The 16,276-nt window shown below is 35.5% G+C and overlaps 1 protein-coding gene across 9 annotated transcripts in view; it reads right to left on the bottom strand.

The window, feature by feature from the left end:
- Positions 1 to 16,276, bottom strand: part of ep400 (E1A binding protein p400) — a 67,589-nt gene that overhangs the window by 29,929 nt on the left and 21,384 nt on the right. For all 9 annotated transcript variants that reach the window (XM_028824626.2, XM_028824630.2, XM_028824628.2 and 6 more), the window contains 10 exons: positions 15,492 to 15,677; positions 9,547 to 9,687; positions 7,232 to 7,310; positions 6,479 to 6,534; positions 5,907 to 5,961; positions 2,444 to 2,515; positions 1,525 to 1,721; positions 635 to 812; positions 304 to 440; positions 15 to 184 (listed from right to left, as the gene is read on the bottom strand). In XM_028824626.2, coding sequence (XP_028680459.2) covers positions 15 to 184; positions 304 to 440; positions 635 to 812; positions 1,525 to 1,721; positions 2,444 to 2,515; positions 5,907 to 5,961; positions 6,479 to 6,534; positions 7,232 to 7,310; positions 9,547 to 9,687; positions 15,492 to 15,677 — 1,271 coding nt within the window. The remainder of the gene's footprint in view (positions 1 to 14; positions 185 to 303; positions 441 to 634; positions 813 to 1,524; positions 1,722 to 2,443; positions 2,516 to 5,906; positions 5,962 to 6,478; positions 6,535 to 7,231; positions 7,311 to 9,546; positions 9,688 to 15,491; positions 15,678 to 16,276) is intronic.

Below are 16,276 nucleotides of genomic sequence, written 5' to 3'. Positions count from 1 at the left end.
TTAAAGGAACAAACCTTTTCAGAGACATAATTGCATTCCAGTGCTTTTCAGACATATTTTTATTAAGTTGAACCTCATCCAAAACTAAGTATTTCCACCTCCTCTTCAAGAATTCTCTACGATCTCTTAAGAGCAGTTTATAAGATGTTACACATACATGAAAAGCATTTGGCTCTGACCATATCTGAGGAAAGAAAGAAATCATGAGACAAAAAAGTTTGTTTTAGGGGTTATTAGTGGGGGAAAAAAAGAATTTAAATATGTATGCATAAAAATAAAGAATTAAAATTTGGTGTTAATTACCCTTCTCTTTAATTCACGCTCTTTTTTGTGGCCCAAATACAAGAGGACTTTAAAGCCAGGGCACCAGCGTTTGAGTTCCATCTCCCAGTTTAAGATTTTGCAAGTACGGACAACGACTAGATGAGGCCCCCAGTTGCCTACATTAAACACAACAAGTAGGCGTGCAAATGAGAACACTAAAAACTTTTTTGCATGAAGATTAGCAACACTAATGAACTTGAGCCCACATGCACATATTCACACACTCATTATATATTTTAATTAAAATTACGCATAAATTACACATACAGCATAAATTATTTTACACATATGGAGAAAAAAAAACGCTTACCTTCAATACAAGCCAAATATGCTAGGAAGGCTATTGTTTGAACAGTTTTTCCCAAACCGGTTTCATCTGCTAGAATGCCATTCAACTGATTTCTATAGAGATTTGACAACCAGTCTACTCCAATCTGCTGGTATTCACGAAGGTTTCCATGAAGCAGAAAGGGTGGTGCATTGCGAACCTTTGAGATACAAAGAAATACATAAAAACCAGACATAACACTTGAATTAAAAACCTAAATAAATATACAGTTCGCAGTTAATTTCCTCCTGAAGACTTTCTGAAACACGAAGTATTTCCATCCCAGCAGTGAGCATTTTTTTAGGTGCATTAGTATGAAATGTAAATGCACCAATTACAATAATATTGTGAAAAATATGAAAAAGCTCTACTCCCAGTGGACCACTTATATTAAAACCTGATACATTTATTTTTAAGGAAATTTCTTGGTAAATTCAATGTTTTAAGCTATCTTTAATATCCCATACTACACACATTTTTTATAGTTCAAAGACTCAAAAAACAAACAAAAAAAAAGCTCTGACCTCAGTTAATGACTGATTTACTCTGTCATGTGTAGTGTACGTTTTCAAACTTGTTTAAAGCTGCTCAACCCAGCAGCATGATGGGGTACATTCTCAAACACACAAACCGCCATCCTTGATACTTATTTTTTAATACATCAATAAGCCTAATAAGGCAGAGTATGTGGAGAAAATCCAGATATATAAAACATACTTAAATTGAGAGCCTACTGCTGTAAAGTGACAATTGTTAGGCCCAATCAAGGAACTGTGTGATACTAGTGTAGCAACATGCAATCCAGTTGATAGGTTAATACTGCTACCATTAGTGAACAGGAAGGAAAAAGTATTTGTACCAAAGGTACTCACCGCAGAAACTATCCTGGCACTTCCCTTGGGGAGGAGAAGCTCAGCAACTGCTGCAACTTCCGTAATATCTTTCTTTGGATTCTTTGGATCAGTCTGAGAAGAATTTAGTCTCTCAGTACTTCTGTACTGGTCAATGTTAAGCAGTGAATCTATGTGAATTTCTTCATATATGGTCTCTGGATGAGTTAAGTCCACGTCTAAAACAAAACATAGGCAACCAAAAATCAAAACATAATTTGCACCCATTTTAAAAAATGAAAAATAAAAATGGCATACTTTGCCATTTGTTGTAATTTCCCAGGTGAAAACATAGTTCAAATCATGTGACTTTATGGACTGTGTGCGCAGTATGTGTATATAAAAATAATTCATACAAAATGTCTCAAGACTCAGTGTAACCAAATAAAAGAAACATGGGCAATAAACACATGAAAAGCTATACCAGGCTTGACATTTCATGGACATTTATCATCAACGAAGGATTTTTTAAAATATTCTAAAAACTGGCTTAATTATGAAAATAATGGAAATCTCTGAGCCTAACTATAATTGGATACAGCTGCATACTGTTAGCTTCAAGCTACTGTTTTGTTTCAACAAAGAAAGTCAATGCTGGAGGCAATAAAAATAGACTAAAGACAAGCCTACAGATTTTTGCTGCCTCATATAATAAAATATATTAAAAATTCCTTCACAATGGTTACAACAGCTTATGTAGCATTACAGACAACTGGGCTTTAATATCAAATTGCAGCTATAGTACATAAAGTGACACTGTTTTCACTATGTAATACAAAGTTTCTAAACATTACTCATTAATTACATAAGTGTTTTAACTAAAAAATAAACTCATTGACTTAAGTCTTCCTCTTTGTATTATAAAAGTCTTAACTATTATGTATAAAAAGGAATACTGTACCATCTTTTGTTAGCTCTGTTTTATGATCCATTGATCTCTCAACCACTTGTATCGTGTTCTCTTCACCTGCAGCTAAATAAAGAACAGCAATAGTATTGTTCATTATAAATATTTAAACTAGCCTTTTATAATTAAACTAGCTGAAAAGCGCGAATGTATATTTTATGGTCTTTTATTACATTATATGGTCCTGGTTTCTATCATGAATGATCGCCAATGACACTATTGGTGCTTGCAGATTCCATGATGCTGCTTTCACGAGACATTGCTGCTCCACCTCATAAAGCATTTTACATGCTTCAGTAAAACGATTATTGTCGCTCATGAATGAACTCAGCAGGGTCATGAGGTTGGGGTTGCATTTAGAGTTCTCTTTGATTTGCATTCTTTGTGCAGACGCCTCATCAAGATCAAGGATATAAAGTTGAGCAAATCGACGATGATCATCATTTTCAGGATGTAGAGCCCCAGATCTGTGATAAATCTGTCCATGAATATGAAAGCAGTAGGGCCCGTATCCGGGAGGAGGAGCAATTTTAGCACCCATTGAAGCAAAGGCTAATAATGCGCTGTTAAATGACCTTATGTTGTCCATGAAGTTTTTTGAGTGTTCGTGTTGTCCCGTCATGAGGCTCTTCAGTAAAGCAGATACCCGTATCGGAGGTAAACTCACTTTTCCTTTGTGGCAACAGATGTTAAACAGTTTATCTGCTGGTTGTTCAGCAGGGAAATGTTTCGCACCACAGAATGTGCACCGTAATTGTAAATTTCCACAAAAATGTTGGTTGATGTTGTCCTCAATAACATATGTTCCGGTGGCTGCATGAAGATGCTGAGGTCTAGGTAATTGCGTGAGTGTTGCTCTATGACTGCGGTCTTGTTGGTTTCGTCTTTCACGTCGACGGGATGGTTCCTCCTGTGTTGGATTTGCTCTGTGATTGCAGTCTTGTTGGTTTCGTCTTTCGCACCGACGGGATGGTTCCTTCTGTGTTGGATTTGCTCTGTGATTGCGGTCTTGTTGGTTTCATCTTTTGCGCCGACGGGATGCTTCCTCCTGTGTTGTATTTGGTCGTCGACTGCGATCTTTTTCGTTTCATTGACGTTTCTGTTCGGAAAAGACCGCTTCATCTAGCGGTCTTTTGCGAGGCATAATCGTCTAAGGTTTAGGATAACTCGTTCACTATTGTGAGGAAATGGTGTACTTTACCTGAAATGTGTGGCACTAAACTCTTGACATGTGTACAGGTATTCCGGAGGGCCATTAGAATACGATACGATTATTTAGTCCAATGTTAACCAAAATTAAACAAACGTTCTCAACAATGTTAACATTATTTTCTAAACAAATATTAATCACCTGGAAACGCAAAACAGTCCCACGTTTAAACAAATTGTTATCATCACCTAGCAACGAAAGGGAGACGGACGGACGTACGTACGCATAGTCATTTTATATATATATGATTTGACATTTTCATTTCATCATGGTAAAATTATATTTTCTTTGTGAATAACAGTTTTGTCCAAGTGCAAACATTTTTCAATGATCGGCTTCAAAAGAAAAATCTTTTTGTTGGGCTTTGTTTCATTTTAGTCATGCAGTAATGTTATAAAATACATGATACAAGGCCACATTTCAAACTTGCACTAATTTGAACATTGTCCCATGCCTAAAAGAGAGCTGTTTTCTTCCTTTTATTCCAAGCAATGCATGCTGTTAATGACTTAGTTGAACTTTAAATCATTTTATCAGCATTTCCATCGTTATTGTATCAACCTTAATACAAAAAACCTGACATTCAACTTTATTCTTGCTCCTCTTATTATTCTGAAATAATCTGATTTATTTCACTAACTGGTTTTCAGATAATAGCTCATATACTGGAAATATATGAATAAATAAACAAAAATGACATTTAACCATTTCAAAAAAAATTTGAATCCATTTTAATTTAAGGACCCATCAAGTAACCTAATCTAAATGTGGGAAAAGTTCTGTATAGGATACACTCACTCACACATGCGCAGTTACTTAGGCTGGTGCAATTTGGATTCAATAATCTACCCAACATACAAACCTTTACAATGAAGCAGAGAAAAACCCATTTGGGGACCACACAGGTAGTGACCGAGTCACAGTTAAACTCAAATTTTGAGAAACAAGGTACAGATGCTATACACTGAACCATTGTGATGCTCTAAACTGCTAAGAATTTTTGTGAAAATTAACATTTAAAATAAAGCATTTTTATTAATTCTACAAACCAAAATAAAACTCAAATAGAAGGACATGAGACTGAGTGTGAATGAATTCAAATAAAGTTGTAAATTATCTTTCATATTGATTTAACCATCACATTTTCACCTATTTTCTCCAGATTAGAAACAATGTCAAGATGAAGTCAGTTGCTTTGTATGGAGAACAAACAGATCAAGCATCCTCCTCCTCTGTAACAAGCAGAGGTGTCTGCTGTGAAAATGTTTTTTTCCCAAAATGCTGAAATTGTTCAATTAATAACCCCACAAATACAAATTCCTTTAACTCAAATATGCAGATTCAAGAATGCATATTCCCCCCCGAGTGTGTAACACAATCACATGATGTAGAAGCTGTTAATAAGGCCTTCCAACTGTGGAAGAATTACACACTCAATTTGTCAGTGCACCTAATTCAAGGCACAAGAAAGAGGTTTTCAGGACACTAAACTGTTGGTGATTCTATTGTGTATTCTTGTACTAATCACTCTTGACTGTATGACCAGAATTTAGGATATGCCTGTAAGCATGGTGTGAAAATGAGAGATATGCCATGACAAAGCAACAACAGGCTCTCTGGTGTACTTATCAGTTTTTACCGTCATTTAAAACATCATACAATTTTGAATTAAGTGAATGATTCTATGAAGCAAGCAATATAAATCTTTTACAATATATAGATGAAGTAGTAGAACAATTAATACAAGAGACTTGATATAAGCACCCATAAGAGAAAAACAGGGCCTTGTTTAAAGTTTCAGTTTAACTGAGTACCTGATTAATACCACTAGGGTATGAGTGGCTTTACTGGCAAAGCTATTGTGCACACATAAAATGCTACACAGCATGGCCACTGGCAAGTTTTCTCAATTAAGGCTGCAGAGTCAATTTAAAAGTTTTACATGTATACTGCTGACTGGAATGGTCCTTCTTGATGCTATTTAGTGCATTAGCAATTGCTTTTTATAGCTTCATATTTAGTGCATTCAAGGTGCTAAAGACAATGTTTAATCAGATTATGGTTAATAGCTATAGCATTAAATTAAAAGGCACAACTTGTAAGTGACACGAAAGTATCTACATTAGGTAACAATAATCTAGCTTAATTCCTGCCTAAACAGTTCGCTTAATGAAGAGTGCATGCATTTGCTTCTTATTACAGACACTAGGCATGAAAACATATTTACAAGCATACAAGAGGATTTACCTTCATGGGTAAATGAGGTGCTTACTTTCCTTTTCCTTCCTGCTGGTGAAACATTCTGAAAACAACACACAGATTCAATGTAGGACTTATCTAGAAGTTTACTTTTCACATCTGAGGTGATAACATTGGCATAAACCTAATGCAAATTTTGATTGCCACTTTCACTTCTATTTTTATACTTCAACCTCCATGGCTTTCTAAATTCAACGACACTTAAGATAACGTGCAGTTTACAATAAGATGTTTAAAAAAAGAACACACACTAGAAATTGCTAAATAATTGTAACTGCTTCATTACAACCTGCTAATGCTACAATTAAGCCCAGAAACAGGTTCAGATCTGTGGGGGGACAGTGTGATTTTTTTTTTTAAATATATTAATCCAAAATGTATCCAAGTAACAGATTAAAATATACATTTATGCAAACAGAATCTACAAATTTTGCAGCTCACTGTCAAAATCTTACACTGGGAACAGTACTAAACACTAGTGCAGGATAAATACTGTTAATTTTCTTCAGACATAAAAAAACAGCTATGTGAATAAAATCTAAGATAAATTAAAATCTCACCCCAATATTATCCTTTTCTGGTTTAGATGTAGTTTCATGATTTCTTGCATCATGGTCTGAAATAAACATATAACAATACAAACATTCAGATTTTGACACCTTCAGAAAACACCTTTAAAGACATGAGCCTGTAATTGATTCAAAAAGGCCCAAGGACTAAAGCAAGTAAACAGCCAAATAAAAGTTATTATGACCCATCAGAATAAGGTTATGTTCACCTTACTACCAGTGAAAGAGTCAGGGCAAGTTTATGACTTAAATACAGGATTACTGTCCCAGCCATAGCTTCTATATAAGTGAGTGACATAATATTTTCCTCCACCTTAAATGTAAACTAAGCAGGTTTTAAACAAATATGAATAGATTGTCCATTCTGTGAACAGAACAGTGTTACATCCCTGTAATGCAGTTCTGAACACTTGCAGAATGTAAATTAAGTAACAAAGAAGCGGTTTTGTCAGTAATAAGTGACCCATAGCCCTTCCCAGGTATGTGTAAACATCTATGAGAAGGAGTAATATTTGCAAACACAAACCAAAAAATGCTTTTGTAAACATTTGCTTATGAGATATTATCCTTTGATTATCCCTCTCATTTCAACTGAGAAAATTATTAAAACTTGCTTAAATACACAGAATGAGACAAGACTCCCACTTCCTAAAAATTACACTAATAAAAAAAGGACAAATACATTTAACACAACTGGTAACAGATTCAGTTGTTAATACCTTGCTTTTGGTGAGACATGCATACCTTTGTTTGTTTTCCTTCGTGACCATATAGACTTCCTTTTTTTCTCAAGGACATCAATTTGTAGTTTTACTTCAACTACCTAAAACATCAGCACAGAACAAAATAACGTCAATCTGTAAAGTAAAATCAGGAGTGTGCTCCCCTTGACGTTCTCATATACTGAGATAGAGGTAAAGGCCACCACAACCACTTCCAGTTGAGCAATATTTCTCATATATCATCTCTCTTTGTTTCTCATCATAACTATTTGATAATATCAATGTACAAACATTTATCTCTATTTATAATCAAACTTTATATTAAAATATTTTTGCACTTGAGGTTGAAAATGGTGAAGGAATTTTATCATGATGATATATGCTTTACCTAGATTACATACAAAGTAAAGAGTAATAGTCACCTAAAAACATAGAAAAAGTGTTCATTTTATATTTTTATTACAATATAATGTTAGAGGTAAAACTGCATTTAGCTAGATTTAATTTATGTTTATGATGATGGAAAAAAAAACAAAAAAAAACCAACAAAAAAAAAATTACATCTATTACCAGGAACACAGGGACGTAGCTGCTTATCGTTGCGATTACATCTTTATATTTACATGGCATGATCAAAGTTTACACACTATTGTTAAACTGATGCTGTATAAATTAAAATAAAATTAATAATAGTGATTGAAAGAATATGCATTATATTGAATACAGTTTTTAATATTGTGTACACATTTATATTTCTAGGATACAAAAAATTCAGATGGTTGTTTAAAATACTTACGGTTGAGTACATTTCTCAAATTTCATACCTGTTTACTTTCTATCATTATAAATATCTATCCAAAATTTGAATCATCTATCTGCAATTATAACCATAGTTTACCTGAAAATTCACCAAAGTATTCAGTTACAGTATCACTTTGGGTTGCCGCAAGTGGCCCAAAAGTTGATATTTTTGATATAACGCAGGTGTACAAAATCTTATTGACAGAGGTCCAGGTGTTTTTGAGTTATCATGTTTACACAGAGACAATTACAAAAGTGGTATTTTTGGAGTTGGGAAGGTCAAATTTTTTCCATAATTCCTACACACTGTCTATACTATGTATATGAGAAAGTAATAAAGAATACATTCAATGTATTTCAGGAACAACAGCACAGATTAACAAAAAGAAATTGCCATGATGGAGGCCAACTGTTATGAGACCTTCAGCGACTAACACTGCTCACCTTAATGAAATTTCACAAAGACTACTATCTAAGATGATTCTCGCATGGAAAGAAAAGAGGCAAGCACTCCGTTAACAAATGGGAATGAAGGAACACCTCAGTTTCACAATCATATCCTCCAAGTCATGAAACAGTCTTTTAGGAACATCCAATAGAGACATATCATCTATGTTTTGTGCTGTACAAATTAATTTACACCTAAAAATGCTCTTCTGTGAGCAAAGTAGTGTTGACAATGATCTATCTGTATGACTATTTGAAAAATCACTCCCCTTATACTTAACAAGCATGCCAGTAGTGTACATCAAAAGGAGTCTCTGGGACTTCAAAAGCTGCCAGTAAGTGAATAATGCTGTAAGCTCATTTATAGTGTGGCTGCAATTTCTAATGCGGCTTATGTTTTCCAATTCCCTTAGACGACAAAAGAAATGCCAACAATGTGGGGTGAAGCATTAGGACAGCCTCTCTTTCCTGATGGTAGTGGAACCTTCTATAATGCTCTCTACCATAGGACACAGCCAAATGATAAGAGAAATCAGACATTATGAAACAATTAAATAACTACAATCACAAAATTAAACAGAAATGAGATATGAAAAATATCATTTCAAGGTCATCCTTTTAAAACCAAAAAAAGCTTTTTGTTTGCAAAAGTTCTGTCTAATGTTTGTTTCCGTGGACACTTTCCAGGTTCACACAAGATGTTTTAATGGCCCTGACAAACTGGGGCACTAGAGGCCCCTCCTAAAGCCAATCTCCATTAGTTGCCTTTTTGCAACATGTTAAATGGATGTTGACCCAATTCTAAGCCAGGACATGGAGTCAAAAAAGAGAAACTGAATGTAAAAGCCCACTTACATGCACTTTGGTCAAAATAGAGACATGCTCATATATGATACTATCTTTATAAAGGTAGGCTAATGAAAGGCCCAGTGCAATTTATCAACCAAAAATAAAAATATCAAAAGGTGCCATTACTGTCGTATATAAGTCGAGCCTAATTCCTTCTACAGATCTTGCTGCAGATCAGCATATCATTTTCTTACAATAATGTGACTACTTCTATATTTAAGGCAGACTTTAATACCTTACCTGTTCAATGTTGGACCAGAAATATTCTACTTCTCTTGCAATGCTACCAGCTATTCTCCTGAGTTGAGCAGGTCCTTCTTTCTTTGCTCTTTCTTCATTTTCCATCCGTTCTTTATGGGACCGTGCACAGGTTCTGACGAGCTAAGTGGGGAGTAATAATTAGATTCACAAAAAGGAAAATTAACAAGGGTAAATGACACAAAAAGGATATATGGTTTAATTATGAAATATTAAAAAATGGCAAAAATCTCAATGAGGTGGTGATATATAATTCAATTAAAGCAATCTACATAAATACTTGAATAAAGTAAACTAACTGCGCACCGATAGTGCCTTTGTTTTGCTAATGTGTCAATTGGCCGCGTCATAAGGCAGCCTGCTATGCCATCCCCCAGATGGCAGCAGAAGTCAAATTCTCACAACCTAAGTCTGTTTATCTGGGAGTTGTGTCTGGAATTGGGTAGAAAAATAATCTATCTATTTGAAATACATACATTTCATATGTGTTGAATATCTTTAACAATCTGTGTAAACGTAGAATTACATTTCTTACGAGGCAAGAAATGTTGAACAACTATATCAGAATTTTATTTCATATGTTATAGTAATAACAAAATTTTGACGTTAAGTGTATAACGTATGAGTACTGAAGTCCAAATATCAAACACTTTCAGAAAAGTTAACACAAACATGTGTGGTTTTACTCAAGAATAAAACTGATGAAAAAAAAATTGACAGCAACATGTAAATTGATCAATGAGAGAAAACTGAAACCCAAATATCAATCAATACAAGTAAAGACGTTTGCATGCGTGAGGGTTTGCGTCTTTCACAGAGGAAACGCTGCTGGCTTACTGATAATTGATTTACTGGTGTAAGGGAAAGAATTGCTGCTTCGTAATGGAGAAATTGCTGGATCAATCCCGGGTCCTCCCTGCATTTAGCACTTTCAGTGGTGGGCTGCTTGTATTGTTACTATATTATATAATAAAAACGTACACTTGATTGGAGTCTCTAACAAATAAATGAAACAAGTGCAACTTTATTCAAGAATTAAACTATATAAAAACCAAATAAAAAAAACATTGCACATAAAAGCACACTTGTTTCATTATACCATCTCTTTATTTGAAAACAGTGTCAGATCAGGGGGGATGAGAATGTGACAGAGAATAAAACTGAATAAACTACTTTTACAAGTACCAAAACTTTACACTGGCTGTTAAGACTTGAACTTATGTCAAATGCTGGGAGGACTGGGGACAGAACTGGCAATGTCTTGATTAGGAACCAGTGAAGATAGTATCAGTGAATCAGGTGTGTTTCCTCTGTGAAAGATGCAAATGAACACACACGCATGCAAACGTCTTTACTTCATATCAACACATTAACAACAACATGTAAAATTTTCTAGTTTTATTCTAGAACAAAACCATACTTGTTTTATTATTCCTTTTGTTACAGTGTTTATTTGATATCTGGACTTCAGTCTTCAAATATTACACACTTCACATCAACATTTTCATATGTTATAGTAATAAAAAAATGTTTCAGTTATGTGGTCAATATTTCTTGCCTCGCAAGAAATGTCATCCTACATTTACATAAATTGTTGTAGACACAGCACACGTTAGAACATTAGAACACTCTAGACGAGAACAGGCCATTCAGCCCAACAAAGCTTGCCAGTCCTATCCACTTATTTCTTCCACAAAAACATCAAGTCACGTTTTCAAAGTCCCTAAAGTCTTACTGTCTACCACACTACTTGGTAGCTTATTCGAAGTGTCTATCGTTCTTTGTGTAAAGAAAAACTTCCTAATGTTTGTTTGAAATTTACCCTTAACAAGTTTCCAGCTGTGTCCTCGTGTTCTTGATGAACTCATTTTAAAATAACAGTCTCGATCCACTGGATTAATTCCCTTCGTAATTTTAAACACTTCAATCATGTCACCTCTTAATCTTCTTTTGCTTAAACTGTATAAGCTCAGCTCTTTCAATCTTTCCTCATAATTCAACCCCATAGCCCTGGAATCAGCCTAGTCGCTCTTCTCTGGACCTTTTCTAGTGCTGCTAAGTCCTTTTTGTAGCCTGGACACCAAAACTGCACATAGTACTCAAGATGAGGCCTCACCAGTGCATTATAAAGGTTGAGCAGAACCTCCTTAGACTTGTACTCCACACATCGTGCTATATAATCTAACACTGTTAGCCTTCTTAATGGCTTCTGAACACTGGTCGGGAAGTCAATAGCTTAGAGTCCACTATGACTCCTAAATCCTTCTCATAAGGTGTACTCTCGATTTTCCGACCACCCATTGTGTATTCAAACCTAACATTTTTACTTCCTATGTCTAATACTTTACATTTACTAACATTAAATTTCATCTGCCACAAATCTGCCTAAGCCTGTATGCTATCCAAGTCCTTCTGTAATGATATGATGGATTCCAAATTATCTGCTAATCCACCTATCTTGGGATCATCTGCAAACTTAACCACTTACTTATATTCCTATCTAAATCATGGTGATTTGTTTGATTTCAGCCTATTTAATCTGAGTAGCACTTCTCCCTCTACAATTTCCAAATCCCTCAGTACCTCCTTAGTAGTCCCTGTTACCTCTGGGAGGTTATCCACTTGCTCGCTTGTAAACACCTCAGAAAAATGTAAGTTTGGGGCATCTGCTATTTCACTATCTGTATCTTTTAATTCCCCTTTACTATTCCTGATGCACTTGACCTCCCCCTTGACTGTTCTTTTACTACTACAATACTGAAAGAATCTATTACGGTCATCTTTCGCCTTATCTGCTATATTCCTCTCCAACTGTCTTTTAGCCTCCCTGATATCCTTCTTGATGGTTGCCCTCATGTTCTCATATGCTCTACAGTTCACTTTGCAGTCATTAGTCTTATATGCCTTATAAAGCAGTTTTTTCCTTTGCAACTTCTTTTTTAAATCTTTATTAATACACCGTGGAGTTTTTTTTACTTTCCTATTAATTCCAAATTTATGTATGTATCTGTCCTGCATTACATGTAAAACATTTTTAAACCTGTTCCACAGCTCCTCGACTGTCTCCACACTTAAAAGCGTATCCCAGTGTATCCTACTTAGACACTGTCGCATCTGCTCAAAATTAGCCCTACCAAAGTTCAATATACTGAGAATTGTATTACATTATGGTCACTTGACCCTAGTGGTTCAATTACCTCTACACCCTCAATTCTATCCTGATTATTACAAAATACTAAATCCAGACAGGCTTCACCCCTTGTTGGTGCTTTAACATGCTGTGTAAGAAAACAGTCACTGATTACTTCTAAAAACTCCTGCTCTTATGCTCCTCCATTTGCAAGGTTATCCCAGTTAATATTTGGATAATTACAGTCCCCCATGACTACTGTTTAATGCATCCGATTGTAGTTAACCAGTAACAATATAATGGTCCACGGAATGGTCAAACTATTCCAAATACCATAACTGCTTTAACATTGTTACTCTCGCTGCAAATTCTTCTTCTTCTTTCAGCTGCTCCCATTAGGGGTTGCCACAGCAGATCATCTTTTTCCATATTATTCTCACTGCACCACTCGGAGCAGCTGATCGGAAAGAGAATTATCGGTATACAGCATCAAGCACACGCTGCTTCAGCCATGCTGTCTATTGAACTGCTCTCATACGACAAACACTTCAGAGCCTTTCCTGTACAGACCTCACGGTTCAGAAACAGTTTCATCCCAAGAGCTCTAAATGCACTCATTCAGTCCATCAACTGCTCCTTGTAGAACTGTTTGGACTTATAAGTACAATTACCTCACTGTAAACTTGCACTACAGTTATAATATTGCACAACCTAAGCCACTTTATAAAGCGCGTATTTACATATGACGACAATATCATTTTTAAGATGAAATGCAGTAAAACATGTTGATTATATTATACAGATAAAAGCACTGTATGCTTCACTGGGACAGGCGTGAATGATAGAATAATTAAACATGTACTACAAAGATATTTCAATGTTCCTTAAAAGTTTTGAAGAATCATCATTATAAGCTTACAGATGACTTAACATCTATTACAGAGCTGATTGTGTGGCGATCGGTTACTTGGAGAAAGAAAAAGGAAGCACAGGAATTGGAGGTTAGTACGTTTGAAAGAGAGTACTGCAGGGGTGGCCTTAGGCATGTGCAAACTGTGCACCTGCACGGGGACGCCAAGCCAATATATATTGAATATAAAACAAAGTAAAAACGCAGCGGCAAATTTCGGCAAAAGTTAAACGCTTGTGTTATGAGCACGACGCGGCTATGCAGTGTCAGCAACAGATGTGGCCTTCTGCCATGCATAAGATACCATATTGACATTGGCAGACGAAGGGGCCACTGATTCTTTCTCTGCCCAGGGCCGCCACGAGCCTACAGCCACCCCTGAGTACTGCTGCAAGAAATTATTTCATCGAAGGTCGCGCACAATGACTGCACCACCATGTTCCCATGTTTAATAACGCGCTTTAACTCCTGTCATCATGAAAATGATATCACATATACATCTCAATATTTTAGTTATTCAGAGAGCTGCAATATCATGAATGTAATGGATTCTGTGTCCTGTCAGAGAAAGAGAAAGCCGATTTAAGAAGCACTTAGTGATTCACACACAGAGCACATAGAAGAACATATACAAAACAAAGCATTTAATGTGCTACTTTAATTACAATGTGATTTGAGAAACTGGTTAATTAAACGATTTTAGGATGAAGTTTATGATGTTCTACTTTAATAACAAAATAAACTACGTAATTAAAGTGGAAATTTCGAGACTGAAGTTGACATTTCGTGCTTTTTCCCCACTGTGTGCCTTTTTTTTTCTCCGTACCCTTATAGGCTTTCATATGACACTCGGATGGTGGGCTACGTCTCGCCTTTTCACGGCGACTTTGATATCTGACAACTTTTTTATTTCGGGCACTGTGCGACTTTGTGAACTTGAGCTTTCGAGTTTCTCTGACACGCTATGTCAGTCGATTAGCTTCCTTTTGTTGTTTATATCACTGTTTAAACCAACAAATAGTAAGTTTTTCTTTGCCTCCACTTGGTATTCGCTGAAATTCTTCCATTTTCCCTCTTGCTTTTCCCATTGTCTTTTCACAGAACACTGAGCTTAAGGGCTATTTATATTGCTTTGCATATTCAAAGAGACGTAATTCTGGGAGGAGTTGTGGCAGGACAGCAGGTGCGTGCACAAGCGTTACTTTTCACGCTGATCGGGATTTATGTAGCGGAAGAATGTGGAAGTTTGCGTACGCACAGATTCCTACATCTGGATTTTTCTGTGCGTAAGCACATTTCGGCTTTTGTGCTTACGTCATGTTATAGTGCAAATTCTACGCACGAGGCCCCTGGCCACTGCCTTTGGAATGCGACCAGAAGTATCAATTCTAATTACAGTGGGATGCAGTCATCTTCCTAAACTAAGGTGTACACATTTTATGTTTAACATGCATTAGCTGGCACAGGTAAACTAAACATGTATTTAAGTGGTCTAGTATTTCTGTTAAAAATACAATTGAAACTTAAACTGTTAAATAAAAACTATGCTTATCAAAACTGGAACTTAGAAAGAAAAATAATGTTTGCCATGGCTGGGTAGAGTTAATTTTAAGCATGCAGAATAAAGTTATTATGGAACAAAAAAGTCACATACCTTTTTATCTAACCTACAAATAAGAACTGACTGTTATTCCTAAGAAAAAATGACAGACTAAAACCATTCTCAATTATGATTTTTATGACTACAAAATCAATATAAGCTTCACTCACTTTAATGTGAAACACCTTAATCTTAACACACTGTACAGTTGTTAAATGTAATACACTCCACCTATTCAGTAATAAATAAATAAATAAATAAATAAATAAATAAAATTTTTAAAGTACCTTTTTTGCTGCAGCCATCTTCCACCTTCGCTCTTGGGCAAAATCAGCTGCCATCCACTGCATCTCCTCTAACAGATAATCCCAGTGAGATTTTGGGCGTGCCCCTTCCTGAAGTTTAGGAAGCCTGCTCACTGACCACAGGCCCTCCTTGCGCAGTTCGGCTATTCGCTGATGAACGTGATTTTCCTGCAGACAAAGCATACTTTATGCTAGCTTCTTAGCTACAGTTGCTATGCTTGCCTTTAAAATTAAAATCATACAATTCAACATGTTAAAAACATTTTAGACTAGAGTTTAAAAGACCCAACTCTTTTGTATATAAATCATCAACCACAATCCTCCAGTGTTGCTATGACAACAATACACTTTCATCCATAATATTTTAATGCTGATAAATTTATCTGGGACTGGCTACTTAATACCCTTATCTAGACTCAGATTACCTGTAGGATTTGAACTAGCCATTCAGCGTTTTTTGATGAATTTTTCATAATTAAATACACTCAGTATATTTCTTTTTCAATTACCTTTACAAAGTTGTTCTTAAGTACGTCTCAAAGCAAAATTGTGAGCAAAAGACTGTAAAACAAATGTACCTCTTCAAATGCTTTGACAATATACATGTAGAAGAAAAAAGTTAATATGGATTCAGGATCATTTTTCATAAGAGTAAAAGTAAACCTCAAGACACAAACTGAACAAAGCAAACAGTTATGCCAACCAAGTGCTGAACATTTTCTGTAAAAAGAATGAAAAAAATTTTAATTCTGAGCAAAAACAACACA

The sequence above is a fragment of the Erpetoichthys calabaricus genome, chromosome 18 (assembly GCF_900747795.2).
Source record: "Erpetoichthys calabaricus chromosome 18, fErpCal1.3, whole genome shotgun sequence".
Classification (NCBI taxonomy): Eukaryota; Metazoa; Chordata; class Cladistia; order Polypteriformes; family Polypteridae; genus Erpetoichthys; species Erpetoichthys calabaricus.
The sequence above is the reverse complement of the archived record's forward strand: the minus strand, read 5'-3'. Positions and strand labels throughout refer to the sequence as shown.